General features: G+C 50.2%; 1 protein-coding gene across 2 annotated transcripts in view; it reads right to left on the reverse strand.

The window, feature by feature from the left end:
* Positions 1-9: 9 nt before the first annotated feature.
* Positions 10-20,629, reverse strand: part of Brf1 (BRF1 RNA polymerase III transcription initiation factor subunit) — a 54,521-nt gene continuing 33,901 nt past the window's right edge. The window contains exons 9-18 of one of the 2 annotated variants that reach the window (XM_021655251.2): positions 20,552-20,591; positions 20,375-20,467; positions 16,608-16,871; positions 14,909-14,967; positions 14,204-14,285; positions 14,068-14,123; positions 12,830-13,086; positions 8,172-8,223; positions 7,506-7,677; positions 10-6,963 (exon numbers count right to left, since the gene is read on the reverse strand). In XM_021655251.2, coding sequence (XP_021510926.1) covers positions 6,926-6,963; positions 7,506-7,677; positions 8,172-8,223; positions 12,830-13,086; positions 14,068-14,123; positions 14,204-14,285; positions 14,909-14,967; positions 16,608-16,871; positions 20,375-20,467; positions 20,552-20,591 — 1,113 coding nt within the window. In that variant the 3' untranslated portion in view covers positions 10-6,925. Of the gene's footprint in view, positions 6,964-7,505; positions 7,678-8,171; positions 8,224-12,829; positions 13,087-14,067; positions 14,124-14,203; positions 14,286-14,908; positions 14,971-16,607; positions 16,872-20,374; positions 20,468-20,551; positions 20,592-20,629 lie in introns of both variants that reach the window. The other variant, XM_021655250.2, reaches the window with a different exon arrangement.

Here is a 20,629-nt window from a genome sequence, read left to right on the forward strand (position 1 = left end):
CAAACAGTAGGGTGTTAACACCTGTGTTCCATCCAGCCTGAACATAGATGTGTGCAGCCTGAGCCTGTGACAATGCCTCCACTCCAAGGGCTCAATTTTCTGAATCACTGTCAGTGGGCTGGAAGTCCTTTTTTTTTTTGGGGGGGGGGTAAGGGGTTTCCTGTTTTGTTTTTGTTTTTCAAGACAGGGTTTCTCTGTGTAGCCTTGGTTGTCCTGGAATCACTTTGTAGACCAAGCTGGCCTTGAACTCGAGATCTGCCTGCCTCTGCCTCCCTGAGTGCGGAGATTAAAGGCATGAGTCATCACTGCCCGTCAGAAGTCTTGTTCTTGAAAACTACTTGTCCAAGGCCAGGCTGGGGCACACCTTCTATAAGCCTGATTACATCTCATCATCCTAGACTCTTTGAGACTGAGATTCTGTGGGTAGCCATGGCTGTCCTGGAACTTGCTCTATAGACCAGGCTGGCCTTGAACTCAGAGACCCATGGACCCTTGCCTTCCAAGTACTGGGATTAATGGCCTGGAGCACCATCACCGGGCCATCCTAGATTTTTCTGCCCAGAGACCCCTGTCCACCTTGCAGACCCCATTTTTCACTCACCCCTAGGAGCCTCTGTCTAGACCCTTACTTGGGGACAGTCTTTTCTTTCTTCAGCCCACATCCCGTGCCTGTACAGCGTACCTCCCAGCTCTTTGGCATGTTCTATTCTTCCCAGGCACTGTTTTTAACAGAGAAGGCCAGCATGCTACACCACTCAGGTACTGCCTGGCTGTCTAGCAAGCATTGCCTCATTGTTCCTGTATTGCCCTCTGCAGTTTCCTCTGCCTCCTTTTGTTCTGTCTCACTCTGTAGTCGAGGCTGCCTCTGCTTCTAGCACTGTGCTGGGACCAGACATCTGCCATCACACTAGTTTGCTTGCTGTATTTCTGAATTCATGTCAATGGGCAGACACATCACATGCTAATCTTTCCCACAAGCAGCTGGAGGAGAGGGCTGTCCCCTATCACCAGCTTTACTCCGAGGCATTGCCAGTGTCTGTCCGGTGAATAACTCATGACTGAGAAACATTTTTTTGTGATTGGAGGTGACCGGGGCCTCGGGGTGACCTGGGTAGCCAGTCTTTTTTCTCTCAGCAGGTGATGGACATAGGATGGACTTCAGCTTTTCTGCCATACTTGTCATGGAAGGGCGTTTCTGTGTGTGTGTGAGCACACATGCGCTAACAGACAGGAGTCTGGTTTAAAAACTGCTTTCTACTACTATTATTTGGTTTTTCTGTTGTAGCCCTGGCCTTCTTGGAACTCACTCTGTAGACCAGGCAGGATTCAGGGTTCTACCTGCCTTTGCCTCCTGAGTTCTGGGATTGAAGGTGTGTGCCACCACTGACTGGCTTATTACCTATTTTTCACCTCCAAGTGGAGTACACTGTCTGCCCTCCTGTGAAGTGCGCTTGTCCTGTAGGTGATGAGGGCAGTGGTGCCTGGCTTTCCAGGAATTGGGAAGCTCAAGCCAGCATAATCTGCAGCAAGGGCTCCTAAGGTAATGAAAGCCACCTCAGCAAGCCTAAACCACCCTCCTCCCCGCCCTGGACAGGGTTTCTCTGTGTAGCTCTGGCTGTCCTGGAATCACTCTGTAGAACAGGCTGGTATCAAAGCCTTACCAAGTGCGGGGATTTCCGGCATGCCCCACTGCCACCCACTCTAACCCTCTGAACACACACCCTGCAAAAGGCATGCTGATCCTGCTTAACAGCTATCACAGGCTGCACCTCCACCCATTAGTCTGACCCTTGCTTGTACCTATGCTAGGGCGCACGGGTCAATCCAGCTCCCCAGGGCAGGGGAACCTGGCCATTCCCCAGACATGCTGCGTGGTCAGGCTGTGATAATCTCTCCAGGCTCTGCTGAGGCCAGGTGCCTGGCAGATAGCTATTTATAACCTTCATACTAGGGAACAGGAGTTACACCTGCCTTCAGCCTGCCAGACTTCTTCATACTTGGCCCAAGCTGGGGCCTCCTGGGCCATCAAACAGCAGGGCTGGCCCCAGAGCTCAGCTTCGCTGCTCAGGGGCCACTGACACCCTCTCCATTCTGCTGCCTTCAAGGTGGGCTGGGACATAAGGCACATTATGCAGTAAAGCCCTTTGGAGACGCTCTGGGAGGATCTCCATGCTCCTCTCCAGCCAGGGTCATCTGGGATGGGAGGAACCAAGAGTATGGCAGAATAAGGCTCAGGACAGGCGAGACTCAAGGTCAGGTTGAGGACTGAAAGTAGGAGGTGGTCGAGATAGATGAGGTCCCCCAGTTTGGGGCCACTGCCCTTATGGGTCTTAGCCAGGCCCATTGTTTGGGGACAATAGCTCCCCTGAGCTAGGTTCCTCTCGCAACAGGAAAACCATAAAGTCTGCCCATTACCACTGCCCACGGCCTGGGCAGGCCTCTGGCGCCAAGTGCAGCTTACAACCTGGTCTCACCCTTTGCCAGCCTGTCCCAGGCACCCTAGGGACTAGCTGGCCCTTCAGGCATGTAGTTCAGGGTATAGACAGGTTCTGATTAAGCAAACCCGATTAAGTGGCCCACCTCACTAGAACAGTCTCAGGTAGACAGCTGAGTCCCGTTTGTGCACAACTCATTCCCCCATAGACTGAAGACCCCTAACCACTGTACTTAGACTTGATATCACAGTGCCCCCTAAGATGCTAGGGCACTTTGACATAGTGGCCCAGTCCTGTGGGATAGATAAGGGGTTCAAGCAGTGGTTCTCAACCTTCCCCATGTTATGAACTCCCCCCTCCAGGCTATAAATCACTTTTTCATTGTTACTGTTATGAATTGTAAATATCTGTATTTTCCGATGATTTTAAACAACCCCTGTGAAAGGGTCATTCGACTCTCAAAGTTGTTACCCACAGGCTGTGAACTGGTAGGTTCGAGGGTGTTGGTACCTTAGGACTAATGAAGCCTGGAAGGTGTGTTGCTCCAGCTGTGTGCTAGCCCACATCCCTGGCGGTCCTCTAAGCTTGCCTGATTCAGGAGCACCTTTTATTTGTTGGACTGCAGAGGGGGAGGGTCCAGGGATAGGGTCAGTCCTACTGCAGCACCCAAGCAGTGAAAGTACCTGAGGTCAGGTCTGACTGCTAGAGTACATCCAGCGAAGTCCTTCAGAAACACCGCTGCACATAGCCACGAGAGGGCGCACCCACGCTTGTGGCCAAATAACACCAGTTCAGCTAGAGGCAGCTGGTATACACATGGATCCCATACCTCTGAGGTCCAGGCCCAGTGCCTGGCTTCTCCTTCACTCCACTGTGCCACGCCCGCTTCTGCCCAGCTGGCCTGATACGTGCTGAAACATCTGCCCTGTTGTTTCACCACCCCCACTGGGGTTTACTGGCCCAGTGCAGTGTAACATGAGGACTTGCTGGCTTTGGGCTCTGGTCTGTGACCCCACAAAACAATGGTACTGAATATTAAACTCCACCTAGGTCAAGACCACCGGGGAGGCTCAGGCAGCAATGATCTGAAGTGTACACTCTCACGACTGACTAAAATCATGCTTGCCTGCCTCCAGGGTCATGTGGAAACCCCAACCCTGACAGGGATAAGCAAGGTCAGCGTTATCCAGGGCTTCCTTGGAGCAAGACTGTTGTCCTTGGCTGGGCCCCTGGAGGAGGCTGCTAAGATAGGTGCAGAGGAACAGGCCAGGAAGAGCCACAGTAGGTAAGTAGGGACACCCTCAAAAGACACCACTAAGTAACACTAACCTGTACTGCAGTCACCACACCTGGGTACAGCTATCAGAGGCCCTCACTCATGGGGTATGGAAGACTACCTTGCTGCCTCCCACCCCAGCAGTCACAAAAATGGGTTGGAAACTAAGTAAGCAGGTGTTTTGTCTGTGCCCAGAAGAGACCCAAGATTTGGGTTCTTGCCACAGGCTTGCCTGACAAGAGTTATACCCCAAAGCTTCAGAGAGGGACAAGGAGGGAGGGACAAATGAAGTCAGACTCCCCTCTACCCTAACTTACATAGGGTATTTAGTTCCAGCTGGGGTGCACCCAGAGCTTGCAAGGGTTATGGAGGGGCTGGATATGGGACTGAAGTAGGCTGTGGCTCCAGATATCCAATGGGGTTTAGCTGTCTGGATCTCTTCACTAAAGTCAAGGACTTCAGGGGCTGGCCCAGTCTTGGCTCCCTATACTGGAAGGACCCCTGAGAAACCACCCTAGCTCCAGTTCCAGCTACTGCCTATAGTCCCTTCGTCCAGGGCCTAACTCATCAGAAACTGCTGAGCAGAGAACAATTAGAACCCAGGTCATCTATTCTGAAAGAAGCGATCTACAAACAGCAACCTCCTTCAGTCCCCATTTCTTAACTCCTGTTCTATGCCTCTTAAAAGGCAGGCCAAAGGAAAAATGCTGGGTTTAACAGGTATCCTAAGATGCAGGCACTCCATTCCCTCAGTAGCAATACCCATTGAGGCCCTGCTTCTCTAGCCTCAGGGAGTTTCTTGCAGGGTCCATGCCATCTAGCCAAGCATCTGGTAACAGAGACTTTAAGCACAGAGGCAAAACTCAGAGGGTGGCAGACAGCCATCCAGCTGGACCCATGCTCCATTCCATTCATTTCTCTCCCACTGACAAGGCAAGTATGTCCCATGGTTCCTAGATAGGTATCTGGGCAAAGGAGTGGGCCCAATGGGGGGACTCATTTCACTCCTGCTCTAGTAGGTGTACAGTAGGGTAAAACAGCTGGGTTAGAAAATCAGGGCCCATCATAGGCTGGACAAGCCTTTCACTGGGCCCCATGCTCTGGAGGGAACAACTCCAAGTGGGAACAGTGACCGAGAGCTTTGCGTGGCTATAACTTCTCATTCTGTGGCCCAGCTCCTGGGAGGAGGCCCCAGTTACCCCTACAGACAGGCACACACTCTGCCAAGCCTCAGCCATCTAGGGTTATCAGGAACCTTGCTGACTGTTCCTGTCTTGTCCCAGTGACCACCCAGTTTGCAAAGGATGGTGTGAGAACCAAGTACTAGGCTCCTCTGTTCATGTTGTTGGGAGGAAACCTGGACAGTGCATCCTATAGGTAGTTCCCCTGCACCTCCCTCTGCTTGGCAGGAAGGCAGTAGGAGAGGACAGAGGAGTCTGGGAGATTTCCTGTCTGTTCAGCACTGAAGTGTGCACACCAGACAGGGTCCCAGTCTAGAATGCAGGATCCAATGGCCTCCCTCTTCCCCTTTTCTAAGGTTCAGTGTGGTGAGGCCTGGTTCTTCCCCAGGAGGCTGTCTGAGGCACTCTGGAAGATCCCAGGCAGAGGGATCCTACTGTGATAATCCCAGTCAGAAAAGAACACACAGAAATGGATTAACTGCATGCAGAATGGGGTCATAAAGACACAGTGCCTCCTGGAACCTCACATTAGTGCTGCTGGTCGCTCAAATACAAGGCTGTGACCTCAGCTCAGAGGCATCTTGCCTACTTCACTGCTGCCCCCTACTGGGACCTTACTCCTCAACCATTTCAGGACCCTTCCACAAAGAAGATATGTCACCTATCTTCTAGGGACAGTCCTCACCACTGTCCCCCTCCCTCTGTCCCAACTTTCTTCAACTCTATCCACAGTGATATGGAATTCAATTACTTCACACCACCACTCTTGCCTTACTGGCCCTTGCTTATTTCCCAGCACAGACAAGCCCTCCTCCTACTGTCTCCTGGCAGAAAAGGCACAGCTGGGGAGCTGGTCTCAGTTCCTTTCCCAGGGTACTTGTCTCTATGTCCTCAGTTCTTACCTCTCATCCGTTACCCCATACTCTCTCTATGCCACAGGCAAGTCCTGCCATATATATGCACACAAACATCCTAAAACACTCCACCACAGTTCTGACCCCACTTCCGGGAAGGGCCCTTGACTACAGTTACACATCCCAGGTAGAATCCAAAGCCATCCTGCAATCTTCTCATCAAAATCACTTCCTATCTGTCCTGCCGTCTACTTCTGTTTGCAGCTGCCCCCGGCTCAGCATCTCAGGCCTGGCCCCACCTCTGAACAGTCAAGCACTCAGTCTCAGCCCAGGAGACAGCTTGTAGGCTCCTTGGCGGAGGGTTCTATTCAGTACTAAAGGCTCATTCCAAGTGATGGGGCAGGAGTAGAGCCCAGACTCCACACAGGTTGTGCTGGACATCAGCAGGAAACTGCATGAAGGCATGTTCGGCCTGCTGGTCTCTACTTTCTGGGCACTGATTAACTTGACTAATCTGCTACTGAGTAGCCTCAAAGGCTCCTGGGTACACTACTTATGAGTCCTAAGCAGGAGGCTAAAGACTGTAATGGTCTCGGTGGCTGAAGACAATAGATGGGCATTGGAGATGGTGGGAAGCTGGAGCTGCAGTTACAGGCAGGGGCTCCACACTATGGCTGCCTATCATTAATGGCCACATGTGTCCTGCCTAATACCTCTCTCTCCAGGATGGGAAGGGCAGGGCAGAGAACACAGGCAGCAGGTAAGACCAGGGCTCTGCTTCTTGACTGAAGCCCTTGTGCTTCCATCTTCTTATGATGGGAGCATGCAGTGACTGCCTGAGGATTTCTGTTGAACAATGACTAGTGGGCTAGGCCATGAACTGGGATCCAGACCTGGCTACTCCCTGACCATGTTTCACTACACATAAACACACAGCTAGTTTCCTTTGCTGGGCAAAAAATATCCCTTACATTGCTCAAAACATGATTCCCAACAGTAAGTCCGATGGGGCCACAATGTGGCCATGGGAAGAGTGCTTCAAATCAAGTGGGGCAGTGCTTGACTGGTCGAGTCTCAGGAATCATGCCTGTGAGCTGTGGTCCCAGGGCCCATCTGACCGCCGTAAGACAAACACACTTGGAGTCCAGCACCAGGATGCTGCCTGGCCTTGAGTTCCACTCAGTAGCCGTCATCCTCATCACCATCACAGCCGTAATCTGCAAAGCACAGAGGACAGTGGTGTCCTTCTACTGCCATGGGGAGCCACCCTCATGCCCCAGCTCCCAACTCTAACCCCACTGCTCATCTCACAGGACTGTAATGTAAACTACCAACTGAAGGACCATCATTTCAATCTAGTCCCACATGTCTTTGGGGCTGGTGGACTGGCCTGTGGAGAGGCCTTGGCTCCTTGCTGGGCACTGTAACAAATGTCATGGCCAGCCCATGACATTCATTTTCCTATTGGCTGACTCCCAACAAGTCTAGAAACCATGATCCTCATAGCAGATAGCTCACTTTCCCTGTGGAGCTGGCCTCCTAGTGCTTGCCTAGTTCCTTCTAGCATATTTAAAGGCCTCAGAATCAATATGGCCAATTTTCAGTGTCCCTGTTCTAATTCCTTTTTTTTTTTTTTTTTGCAGAGAGAAACTTAAGTTTGTGGCCAGTGGGCTCATTCATACTTGAAAATAACTCAGGTAAATGGCTATGTCTTTGTGTCTCTGGGTGCGCCCTCAGAGTCCTGCTAGGCCCTACCCACCATTGCCACCCATCATCTGAAGAGCGCTGACGCAGGGCTCCCCATCCTCTTCCTCAGCGTCCTCCTCATCTGCATCCTCCTCAGGATGGTACGACACAGGGCCACTCTCCACCAAGACTGCTGACGGCTTGATGGGCTCAGCTCCCAAGGCAGGAGAACTTAAAAGCAAGGCCTGGAAAGAGAGGGCCCAACTCTGGGATAAAAGCAGAATGTGTGCTACCCTCCTGACTATAAGGGGCCCTGAGGTTCTCAGTCTGGGCATGGATACTCCTCAGAGCTCCTGTCCCACATCTGAGCTGGTCAGAGGGTCAGCGACCTCCTACTATGTATGAATGCCTTCTGGTCTCCTGGAGCAATGAAGTACCAGCCCTGTTTTTCCCAAACACTATTATCAACAGAGGGAGCGCCCTGTGGTATGCAATCTAGCCTCTGCCCACACTAGTCGACAGTGGGGTTAGCTCACCCTCAGCCCTAGAGCAGCAGGATATAACTGGCCCTTACCACTTTTGTGACCCAGAAGCCCTCATACCCTGAGCTTCAGGATTCTCTGCTGAACTGTACAGTGCAGGCCAGCACTGTAGCAGCAACAAGCTGGGCCTCTCCCAGCCAGGCCTAATGGCAACTTGTGATTCTGAGGCCCTGCCCGAGCCGTGCAGGACAACATACCTCTCCCACAGCTGCCTTCTTAGTGGGCTGTGCAGACACCAGAGGCCTCAACCTGAAAGAAAGTATAGAAGCAACTTCAGTTCAGGCTGGTGGGGGAGTTATAGTGTGTGTGTGTGAACAACACAGGGACTGAGGACCTGTCTAGGCAGGTTCAGAGTCTATAGCCTCAGTTCGTGCCTGCCCGAGGGCCATCATTGACTGGCAGGACTGAAGACCTTGACTAGCAGATGCATGGTCTCATGGTAGGTCCAGTTACACAATGGGGACCACCCTTGCCACTCCACAGGTATTCCTTCCCAGAGACACAGAACTTCCACTGTTCTGCTAGTTTATCACTGTGGTGGGCTTGGCATCCACTCAGGGCACACAAGGAAGAACTCAGTGGTCCTATCCGCGTACCTATAGATAGAGCTTTGTGCAATGTGCCTCTAGCAGGACGGCTGATCTCTACCTGACTGTATTCCTCTCCACTCCAACACATCTTCCATGGCATCTTACTCCAGTCTCTTTTCCTACCCTTAGGCCTTCTGCTGCGGGAGTTCTTGCCTGTTCCTCAGTTTACTACCTGGAACACCACCGCTGTTGTGTCCAATCCTCATCTAACCTGTTGTCTTGCATTAATCAATGCCTGCCATCATTCTGTTATGGGTGGGAGAGATATAAACACAATATAAAAATGCAGATCCAGAGCTGGGCTCCGTGGTGCATGCCTGTAATCCCAGAACTAGGGTGAAGCAGTGGCAGGTGGATCTCTGTGAGTTCGAGACCCACTAGCTCTCCAACATCCAGGACAGCCAAGGCTACACAGAGAAGCCCTGTCTGAAACAAAAAACAAAAACAAACAACCAAACAAAAAAAACGCAGATCCATCAGGCTCCTCCCTTCTTGGCCATGTGGTGGACACACCGAGGTCAAGACTCTGGACTGTCTTTTCTTCCCTTTTGGACAGATATGTGAGGCCATGGACAGTGACCACGCACAAGATTCCTTCTGGTCTTTCTGATTGCCTAGGGCTGTCTGGTCCCAGCCTTCCCTTTCCCAGACACTGTTATCAGCTGAGGGAGGTTCTCACTCAGGGCACACAAGGAAGAACTCAGTGGTCCTATTTATGTACCTGCACATGCAGCTGTCAATTTGTAGCACCTGAGAAAAATGAGGATGAGGTTGGTAAACAGTTTCGAAGAAGAGGAAAGACGTGACAAACCCACACCTGCCCCCACCTGCCTCACTTTTACCAGCAGCACCTCTACCTAGGCATTCCGAACAGAGAGTCACCTCTGACATCCATGTCCATAAGACACAGAAAGGAAGATGGGTCACCCATACCAGAGGAGCAGGCACAGTGTCATCCAGGCTGGTGTAAGTGGGCTCTGAGTATGGGGAAGGTCACGACTCCTTCCTTCTCGGGCACAACTATGTAGGCAGGTAAAGGTCTTGGCTCACGCTCTGCTGCTGGGCCCTCTGTGGCCCATTCCTGCCCAGCTATGATGTACTAGTCAACTTCTGATGATACTGGAGAGGAATCTCATAGCAGGCACACGGCAGAGAACACCTTAACCAGGGAGCTGCAGCCTTCTTAAGGTCCTCACAGCTTTTCTAGGACCCAGGCAGATAGAAGACCAGTTGGCCAGGCCTCACAGAAGGGCCTGTAAATGCCCAGAGAATAAGTTCAGCACGGTGTCACCCAGATCACAGCTTCAGGGACAGTTCATACCAGCCACAGACCCAGGGAACCTCACTGCTGTCAATCTCTCAGGTCTCACCATAAATGCTACATTTTCATAAATACCCCATGGCTGTTGATTCCAAACTAGGACACTTCCTGTAGGAGAGCCACAGGGTAGGTGGGGATCTGCATATGGGGTCTGCCTGAGCCTGACCTGGGAAACCCAAGAGCCTTTGAGTAAGCCTGGAGGCACTGGATCCATTAGGGTAACATCTTCCCAGAGGTAGATGTTCAATATGACAGCACCCTCACCTGCCAGACTATGCTGGAAAGGAGTTGCCTCAGATAGCCGGTAATAGCTACTAGAAAAAAAAATTGAGATCCTGGAGCCCTGTGGTCTTTTTCCTTTCCATGCTGGAACTGCCTGAACTGGCCATTCTGAGTAAGGGCGTAGACATGAGTTTAGGCATTGGGGGCACTCCAGCCTTCAGGCCTTCATAACCCCTCAGGGTATTAGATACTCACAAACTCTGACTCTAGCAAGCTTCCCATCTACCTGGCCACATGAACACAAAGGATCCTGAATCACTACACTAAAACAAGACACTCTTAGCACTGACAGCAGAGGCCTAGTTGATCTTCAACTTGGACCTGTGAGTGCTCAGAGCCATCACATACTCTCTGTGTCCATTTCTAGCTGCAGTTAGGCAGATAAGGACAGAGGTTCAATAAGCAGAATAAGAAGCAGAACTGAGAATGCTTTCTGGGTGGCCAAGGCAGGTCAGAGCCCTGGTTCTTTCCCCATCTGACCTACCACATGTGCAAAGAAGAGCTACAATTGAAACTCAATCCACAGTTCTCTACTAAGTAATCTCAAAGAGAGAGGCTGTATGGTCATACAAAGAGACTGAAAGGGCAGCTGAAAAACTCCAACTCCCTTCTGAGGAAATTCCTGCCTAAAGCAGCCATGCTGACGCTCTTGGTACTCAGTATAGTCAGCATAGATGGGTAAGCAAACAGCCAACCCGGGCACCAAGGGGTCAAGGGAAGGAGGCCCTGTGAGCAACAGGAGACACACAACAGGTTCTGGGAACATGACGGATGGAGGGACATTAAGTACCTGCCCATATACAGACGAAGCTGGAAAGCAGCACAGAAAGATCCTACAGAGGAAGACCCTATGACAACTGCACCACCAACAGGGGTTGGAGGAACATGGAAGGACATGGCCTGTAACCAACAAGTGCTGGGAGTGACAGTGAGAAGAGGCCTAGCCTAGATATCTCATAGGTCGTGGAAAAAAATAACAGGCCATGTACAAAAATGTTCTCAAGAGTTTGGCCCACCAAACACGACCAGGCTGTACAAAGTAAAGCAGACATCAGCTGGGTGACAGGAACCTTGGGCCACCTGAGCCAACTGCAAGATGAGCTTCTGAGAGACAGTACCCACCCAGAAACTTGAATGTGATTTTCACCTTACTCCTTTTGCCAAAATAAGTTCCAGCTGGATCAGACTTAAGCTAGAAAATATTAAGGCCTGGAGGAATGGTGCACACCTGTAACTCTAGCACTCATGAGGTGGAAGCAGAAGAGTCAAGAGCTCAAGCCAGTCTTGGCTACAAAGTAAGACCTTGATTCAGAACACACAAACACACATGCACATATCGGTTACAGATAGTTTCCCCCTTTCACAATCTGCAACAGAAAAGAACTTCACGAACATGCTACCAACCTCAAAAGCTGTAAACTGGCCAGACTAAAAAGAACCAGCACACACTGCTAGTTTAGTATTGTTTGTTTGCTTTCTTGCCTCCCTTCCTCTTCTTTTCCTCTTCTTGAGGTATGGTCTCACCACATAGCCTAACTGGCCTGGAATTTACTATGTAGACAAGGCTGGCCTTGAACTCAAGCGATCCATCTGCTTCTGGCTCCTAAGTGTGAAGATTAAAGGCGTGTACCATCACTCCTGGTACTCGCTTGTTCTCAACGCCACTTCACCACACCCCCACCCCTACTGTGAGAGAGAGAGAGAGCGAGAGAGAGAGAGAGAGAGAGAAAATGTGTGTGTAGGGGTATGTCATGCATGTATGGATACCACCTGTGGAGGCCAAAAGAGAACATCAGATGCCCTGGAGTTACAGGAGCTGACATGGGGCTGACATGGAGGCTGGGAACTGAGCTTGGGCATCTCTTAACCACTGAGCCATCTTTCCAGCTAGTTTTTCATTGGGGACTGGGTTTTGCTATATAGCCGTGGCTGGCCTTGAACTCACCATCCTCTTACCTCTGCCTTTTGGGTACTACGATAGCTTTGTATTCTACCAAGAGCAAAAGGAAAGCAACACAACAGACATAGGTATGTCTGGCCCAGTAAGATAAATGAATGCACCCATGGCTCTCTTCCTTGGACAAGCCATGGTTAATTAAAGCATGGAGACTGAGCAGGCAGCACCTCCTAAGAGGCTCAGGGCTCACACTGTGTGTCCCGCCTGTCTCCAGAACTAAGAGAATGAACTATCTTGGGACCTCATTAAGAATGGCAGGTATGTCCCAAGAGTAAGTCAGCACAGGAGGACCACCTGCAGGCCAGCAACCCCCACATATCCCTGTGTCAAGACGCAGAGCAACCCTGACCCAGCTCTGGCTCAGGATCGATTTTCTGTCCACACCAGAGTTGTAACTATGGCTGCTTCCTCCCTCCCAGCAGAGCCAATGGTGCAGCCTCAAGTTGTCCAGAGGAGTGTAGGTGTGGCAGGGCTAGAAAAGCCCATTTCCACTGAGTGTCCAACTGCTTTCTGGGGATGGAGTAGATCCTGCTGCTCCCAGAAGCCTCTCAACCTTGGGACCCAGAAGTGAGAGGGATCAAGGCACACCCACACCTGGTGATGGCTTGTTAGCATTCAGCCAACACTGGGAAAGTATGGCTCCTAAAGCCCAGACAGTGGCCTAGTCCTCTGCTGGCCTCTTCCCAGGTGGTCAAGAGATGGTACCTCTTCCCTGTGCTTGTCCCAGGATCGGCGCTACTCCTGCTAGCTGCTCTTTTCCTCCGTGACAGCTTCTTGGTGCCAGCACGCTCTGGGGGCTGTGAGTCCTCTCTGGGTGGGCTGCCCCCACCCTTGCTGTTAAGGTCCCGCAGAACACTGTAGTTGATCTTGCTGGAGATTTTCTTCTGTTCCAGCATCTTCTCAATAGCCTCCCCAGCTGTGCTGGCCAGGATTGGCTCCCGGCGTTTGCAAGACTTCTTGGGCTGAACCAAACACAAAAGTAACTCCTTCTATCATGTGCTCACTTTACCATCCACTCTTGAGCCACAGTGGTAGCCCCCCTGGAGGAAGCTGGCTTGGATCACCTTGGAAGCTCCCAGCCCTGGCATACACTACCTCACTTTCTGCATATCTACCTTTCCAGCTAAGCCTTTCTTGTAAAGAAAAAAGGAAAGTGCCTCACAGAGCATTAAACATTATGCCTGGTGGTATGGAGTTTTGAGACCAATGTCCCTGCCTAAGTCTCTAGTCCTCCTTTGAGACAGGTACCACTTGTTCTCTGGGCCTCCACCCTGGACACTGAGAAGCTTTGTCAGTGTCATACCCTCTTCTCAGTTGGCTTCTAAAAAATCCAGCCTCTTCCTAAGGCTCCAGAGGAGCAACTGAGCCAAGTTACCAAGACTGCCCACCTGCTATCAGAGTACAGGCATGAAGTTAAGGGCTTTTTTTTTTTTTCAACAAAAAAAAAAAAAAATTGTTTACTTTATGTCCCATTGACAGCCCCCAGCCTCCCCCCGCCCCAATCTACCCCTTCTCCGAAGAAAAGGAAAGACCTACCAAACCTGCCTTGACATATCAAGTTACAGTAAGATTAGGCACACCTTCTTCTATTGAGGCCAGACAAGGCAGCCCAGTTAGGGGAAAGGAATCCAAAGGCTTTGTGTCCTCAACAAGGACCTTAAGCCCAGGGACCTCTGAGTCCAGCCCTGTATCTCATTTCCGTCTGCCTTAAGATCTGCACAGGATACCTCCTCACTCCAAAGTTGGGTGGACCAACCATCTGTGATAGAGTATGCAACTACTCCATCTGTGATGGAGTATACAAGCAGCCAGGTATGTAGGTCCTATGGCTTCCACGCCTGTCCCTCAGAGGCTCCTACGGATGTAGGGGCAAGCTGTTCCCAAAGTCCTTTCCTCCTATTGGCCAACACTAAGGCTGAATTAGTCTGTCAAGAGGCACCCACCTTGTGTTCCTTATAGATGCCAAGCTCCTTTTCCTTTGCTATTCTTGCTTCTTTCTCTGTAAGGTGAACAAAATAGTTGGCCTCAGCAAGGGCCATGTCCCAGGACCTGTGCAGATGAGGGATGGATGGTACTCACCTCTTTGCTCCCGCAGGTACTCAGCATTCTCCCGCATCCACAACTCGGCTTTTACACGGGTTTCTGACTCATTTAGGATGTACTGCGGGAAGAACAGTGAAGTGGTGTCAGCTATCTATGGTTAGGCTCTCAAGAATTCAAGATCTCTCAGCAACTAGTTTCCTATTTATATGCTTAAACTGCTAAAGAAAGGATGTGGGAAGGCCTCCCTTCAGCACAGAAACCTGCCATCCTTTGTACTTCTCTGCCAACGTCACCCTGCAGCCATGAGCCAGTACTGATAGCTCTTGGACCTTGTGGACAGATCTCTGAGATACACAGCCAGTGTCAGTGTACAGCCTAGAACCCAGATATGTGAGAATTAGAAATGTACAGCACACTTGGGATGCAACAGGAACCATGGCCAGGTGCAGAACTCAGGCCTTTCCAGTATGGTCCTGGTGGGATTACTTGAGGTTTCAAAAGGAAATACATATGGTAACCAAGGCTGCCTTGGAATGGAGTTTGGAGAAGGCTATCTAGCAGCATGTCTGGATCTTGAGACACCGTAAGCAGTACACCTTGAGACCACTCACCTGTCAGGGAATGTCTGAGAAAGCCACAAGGCTCTGAGAGGCTAAAGGCAAGTGACTGGTCCTGAAGCTAGAACTTAGCCTCCTTAAGTCCCAACCGTCATCGGGGACAAGAAAAGCCAGGCTCACTTACTCTGTCAATTTCAAGGTCATCGATGCCGCTGAGGTCCAGCTCCCCATCCCCTGAAGCGTCTTCTAGAGAGAAGAACCCTGGTCAGTATCACAGAAGCTGCCCTTGCAGACACTGCTCACAATGGGGATGCTTGGGACTCAAGGCTGGGACAAAGGGGCAGCCCACCCAGGGACATCTGAGGTGTCTTTCTTCAGCTCTATGGCTGAGGCCCTGGGGTTACTCATCAGTGGTCAGACCACCCCTCAAGGCTCTCTGAAGTCTGCCCCACTTCCCTTGCTTTCCGCTCTGGGCTCCCCATGCTCAGATTGCCAAGTTCCTTTGTTTTATTCTGAATTACCTGCTCCCTCAGAAGCAGATACCCAACTGTCCTCTATATAACCTGGCCCACAGGTGACACATTCTACCTCCCCAACTGAGAGGTCTACCCCTCATACAAGCCCTACCTTTCAATGGCTCCATCCATTTGAGAGGCCCAACCCTCTTGCAAAAGTCAAATCTTTGCCTGATCAGGGGCCAGAGCCAGAGATTACAGGGATGGGACCAGTTACCCTCCCAGAGCCCTGTCCTAGAGCTTCTTCATAATGATTTATTTATCACCAATTTTATTTTGTGTGTATGGGTGTTTTTGCCTGCAATGTATGCCTGTGTACCACATGTGTGAAGTGCCTCTAGAAACCAGAAGAGGGCATCAGATCTCCTGGCACCAGAGCTGCCATGTGGGTACTGGGAATCAAACCTTGGTCCTTTCAGAGGACAGCCAGTGCTGTTAACCTCAGAGTCATTATCTCAGCCCTCTTCCCAATGTTTTAAAGGTGAAGGGCAAGAAGCTATAGGGATCTGGCCTACAGGGTGGCAGAGGCACTTGTTGGTCTTTATGTCCCTCCACCCCCAGCCATGCTCAAGCTCAGCAGGTGGTACTGACAGTGAAGATGCAGCTCATCACAGGCTTTCCCACCCCAGCAAAAAGGGAAGGATCAGAAATGACCTGGTCCCCCTCCACCTGTATGACTCCAGGGTATGCTAGACCCTCTCTTAGTCATTTGGTAGCCACTGAAATTGAGCCACACCATAAGCCAGCTGGCCAAAACAGCTGGACTAGTGGGAGCTTATGATGGTGACAAGGACAACTGGCATCTCAGCATGTTGGCACATACCTAGCTCTTTACCCTGTGTGATGGTTAGTTTTAGATGTCAGCTAGTCACAGTTTATAATCACCTGGGAAGAGAGTCTCAACTGAATAACCATCATTATCAGGTCTTCCTGAAGGCAAGTCTGTGAGGCATTATCTTGAATGTTAACTGATACAGAAAGATTCAGATCATTGTGGTAGCACCATTCCCTAGGCAGGGAGTCAGTCCTAAACTAGATAAGACAGAGAAAGCTATGCAGGAACAAGCAAGCAATGATGTATTTATTTTCTTTTTGTTATTAACTACGATGTGATGTGATTAGTTGTTTGACTTCCTGCCTTGGCTTCCCTGACATGATGTGCTATAACCTGGAATTGTGAGCTATAACTGCTCCCCATAGCTGCTTCTGACAGGGTATCTATCACAGTAAGATAAAGGACACTAGGGCACCCGGGACCAGTGACTTGTACAGGGCATAGCAGTGCCTTACTCCAGCCCACGGTATTTCTGGTTCAATCCACAGCAGGGACCATTCAGACTATAAATTTCCCCTATCCCAGGCACTCACTGAGGTCCCCACTTGGGGAGGAGATGCACTCTCGGATGGAGTCGGAGATGCCCAGGCTGGCTGCTGTGGGCAGAGGGCCAAGTAGGGACTCCAGGGCAAGGGGCCTGCTGCCCCCATCAGGGCCTTCTGCTGCTTCTGAGCCACCATCATGCCCCAGGAGCTCTCGGTAAAAGTCCTTGTTCATGTGGCTGGCAGCAGCCTCCAGCTCTTCGTCCTCAGTGTCCTCCTCACAGAATGGGCTGCACGTGGCATCCTCACCGGAGCCTAGGGACACACGATTCGCACACCACCTGTCAACCAGGCAGAAAGCCAGAGAGAACCCACTTTTGTAACAGAAACATTTTTGCAAAGCTGCAAAATAACCAAGAACACAAAAACTACCAAAAAGCATGCCCTTTTTCTGCAGCAGAGAAAGCATGGTCCTGCCAGCAAACGGTGTTGGCTGCCCACGTGCAATAGCTCGGTTTATTCCTCATGCTCTATGCAAAAGCTGAGCTAAATGTGGCATCTGAGAGTGCAAGAATATTCAGGAAAGACAAATAAAATGTCTGTGAGCTAGGGTTAGGCAAAAACACCTCACCAACACTAACGCAGACCCACAAAACACACACAGATTTTGAAAGAACTATGATTTTTCTAAATCAATTATAATGCAGCCCTGTGAAAGATACTGTCCAGACACAGGTGAGGCAAGCTTCTTGTTGATAATGCCTGAAAGGACAGCCTAGAGCATGTAAAGAGTGCTTATGCTCAGCAATCATAGAACCCAAATTAAAATGGACCAAAAGAAAGACCTGCCAGACCACATGAGAACACACCAAAGGCAGAAGAGCAAAAGAGGGCATGACCAGGCCCTTGAGAGACACTCCAACTAGACCAAGTCATAGCATGAGAGCTGTCTTCGAAGTCTCCGACTGATGAGAATTCACACTGTACACATCGGTGGTCTCACCAGAGACAATGAGAGAAGAGAAGCACTGCCTCATACACGCGGACAGTGGGAGAACAGTGGTGGCTGCTTACAAACTGTTTGCCAACAGCAGCTCAACCAGACCCAGCAATTCCATTCTGCCCAACACCAAGGAAAAAATATTGACAGGGACTGCATGCATGTTTATCTCGAACTAACACAAATATACTCAATAGGCGTGGTAAGCCCCTCACCGCACTTACAGCAGCCTCACAATACAAAGGACCACACTGCCGATGGGCAACAGAAAACGATGCTGAGGAAAGACAAGGGAACGTTGTGTCTATAAAAAACTTCTGCAGAAAAGACCACTAACTCAATGACAGAAAGCAACCAATGGCAGCCTGGAACAGGAAGGAAAGGTGCAGTGCCATTACAAAGGACACAAAGAGAGTGGCAGTGACAGGTCTGAAACCACAGTGACTGTGGCGCTGACCTTACCTGACATCAGGCATGTCCACATTCAAAACTCAAAAAGACAAAGGTGCTTTAGATCCAAACACAGTCTGCAGCATACGCACTACACCTTCTGACCTTTGATCTGAAAGACACATCTCTGGCCCAGCCTGTATATTCTGACCCAAAATACCTGGCTAGTTGCTTTCTGCTGTGTTCCAAAGTCAGGATGTGTGGAAGAGGAATACCGATACAGTTCAAGAAAAGGAGGAATAAAAAAATTACACCAAGGACATTAGAACAGACAGCTAAGACCAAGAGAACTCTACTAAAAAGGCTTATTGAGTAGATCACTTGACTTCAAACCACTTTAGGAAAAAGGATGCTCCAGATTGAATTAAGGCACAAACATGTCTCTGCTGTGTTGGAAAAGTTCCCCAGGAGGACAGGCAGACTTAGTGATGCCTGGGCCTGTGTGTCCCCCAGGGGACAGGCCTCTAGGCTTGAGGGTAGCTGAGTGCCTCTGGTAGAAGATAGGCCTTGGGAACCAAAACAAGGCAGCAGCTTTCTATGTAAATGAGGGGGCCAAGGGCAAAAGGGAGGGAGGGTCAGAGCTCTCAAGGAGAGCCACTATGTGGCAGATTCTCAATATCTATTAATAGAGATGGTGGGACAGCCTCACCCCTGTGCCCATAACACAAGGTGCTTCTCTGCAGTGTCTATGGATACTCATACCCAAGAAATACCAAGGAGGAACAAATCAACAATATTTCCTGATTATTGCACAACACAAGTAGCAGTTAATAGTCATCATCAGAACACACCTTACCCCCAGAATTTCCACAGCTCCTCACATATAGAAGAGAGGAAATATCTTGACACCATGAAACAGGACAGTTCTCACAGGAAGTTCACTGCCCCAAATGCGGCCAGCAGACTCAGAACAGAGAAGTCAGCTAAGTGACCTGGACGGGGGAGGAAGATTAGAAGGGCGGAGCCAGGCAGTAATAACTGACCTAGTAAATAGAAGGCAGCAGACTATGTACATGCAAGAGATGGCTTACTCAACAATCAATAACCTAGGTAAAAAACAAGACTATGTAAGTTAAGAAAAGATCGCAGAGAAATTGAAAGCAGCAAACACAGAGATCAAAGCCCTCAATGGGTGTGAATAGAGCAGCCACTGAGGCCCAAATGATGACTTCCAGGCACGAGGAAGAACCCAGTGCTTGTCAGCACACCGGATCATAGTACCCACTGCAGGAACTCCTGTGGTCTCCAGAGATACTGTGATCCTCTGAAACCCTCATTCGCATGGAGCTACGAAAATTCTCGGCAGCAGTGCATGGGAGGCCACTTACTCACCATGACAGATAAGGGAACAACTTGCCCGGTGCATGCACTCTAGTCCACAGGAGCAAGTGAAGATAAACTGCTGTCCCCAAAGCCAGTAAGATGCTGCAGGGTCAGGCAGACTCAAGAGAGAAATTAAGAGCTGGTAGAGAAGAGTAGTACAATCACTATGTGTAGATGACAGAAACAAGTACTTAGAAAACCCAATGGCAAAGTGACTGAAAACTAATGACAAGAGTTTAGTAGTCAGCACAGAGAAGTCAATGAATCGTCAAGCTGCAAGTTGCTATGGGAACCAAAGAAGGAAAGACACTACTTAAAACAGCCACATGGAACAGAAGTATGGTACTAGCACAGAAGCAAAGCCCAGAGAGAAAGGAAGCTAGAGCAGAACAGAAAGACAAACTCTGTAGCTTCCCCCAAGCTGACAAGTGAGGTACACACAGGTGGAGAGAGGGGTGGACAAGGTGATTCTAATGTGGACACAGAGCATAGCAAGTGTCCGCAAACACTGAGGGGAAGCACAACGGACATTTCACTTGTCTGGCATGGCTCGGGAAGTTAGTGCAGTGCCAGTCTGATGGGCAGGGAGCACAGGAGAGCAATCACAGGGATGCCCAGAGTAGCTTTCCCAGACCAGATGCCAAGGAAAAAGGAGGCACTTACACTTTCATTCTGCACAGCCCAGAAGAGAGCTATCTAGCAACACAAACGGTTATAGCAGCTCTGAAAAGCCCACATTGGGATATGTGGTCCAACAGGGGCAGACAGCACAAGGGCATGAGTAAGAACACCCCTGGAAACAGCCTTGCAAACAGCTTGAATGGACAGCAGGGGCCCCAGTGCAGCACATGCAAGGCTGAGGCTCTTCTGCAGCCAGTGAATGAATAAGTGGGGAAGAGTGTTCCACAATAACCTGATATGCAGTTCAGTGCCTCAGTGTAGGGAATGACAAGCAGCCAGGGGTTGGGTCATGGCTCAGTGACTAGGGAAGGTCAGGGGTGCTTGCCTAGGGCCCTCATGGCCCATAATGGCAGGGAGGACTCACCATCCTTTGACAAGTTGGCAAGAGCCCCTTTTGCTTTTGGTCGGCTGTTTTCTAACTCAATTTCAATGGCATCCTGGTAACTGGATATTTCACCTAAAATAGTAAGTAGAAAGCAAAAAGTAAGCATGTTGATTTTCTACCAAAAAGGAAGCACTTGCGTGAGAACTGGTTCGTTACCTTCAACTTCTTCTAGCTTTTTTGACAGGACCTGTTCCAGCTGAAAGACAAAGGGGTCTTTGGTAAGGGTCAAATGTT

The sequence above is a fragment of the Meriones unguiculatus genome, chromosome 7, assembly GCF_030254825.1.
Source record: "Meriones unguiculatus strain TT.TT164.6M chromosome 7, Bangor_MerUng_6.1, whole genome shotgun sequence".
NCBI classification, from domain to species: Eukaryota; Metazoa; Chordata; class Mammalia; order Rodentia; family Muridae; genus Meriones; species Meriones unguiculatus.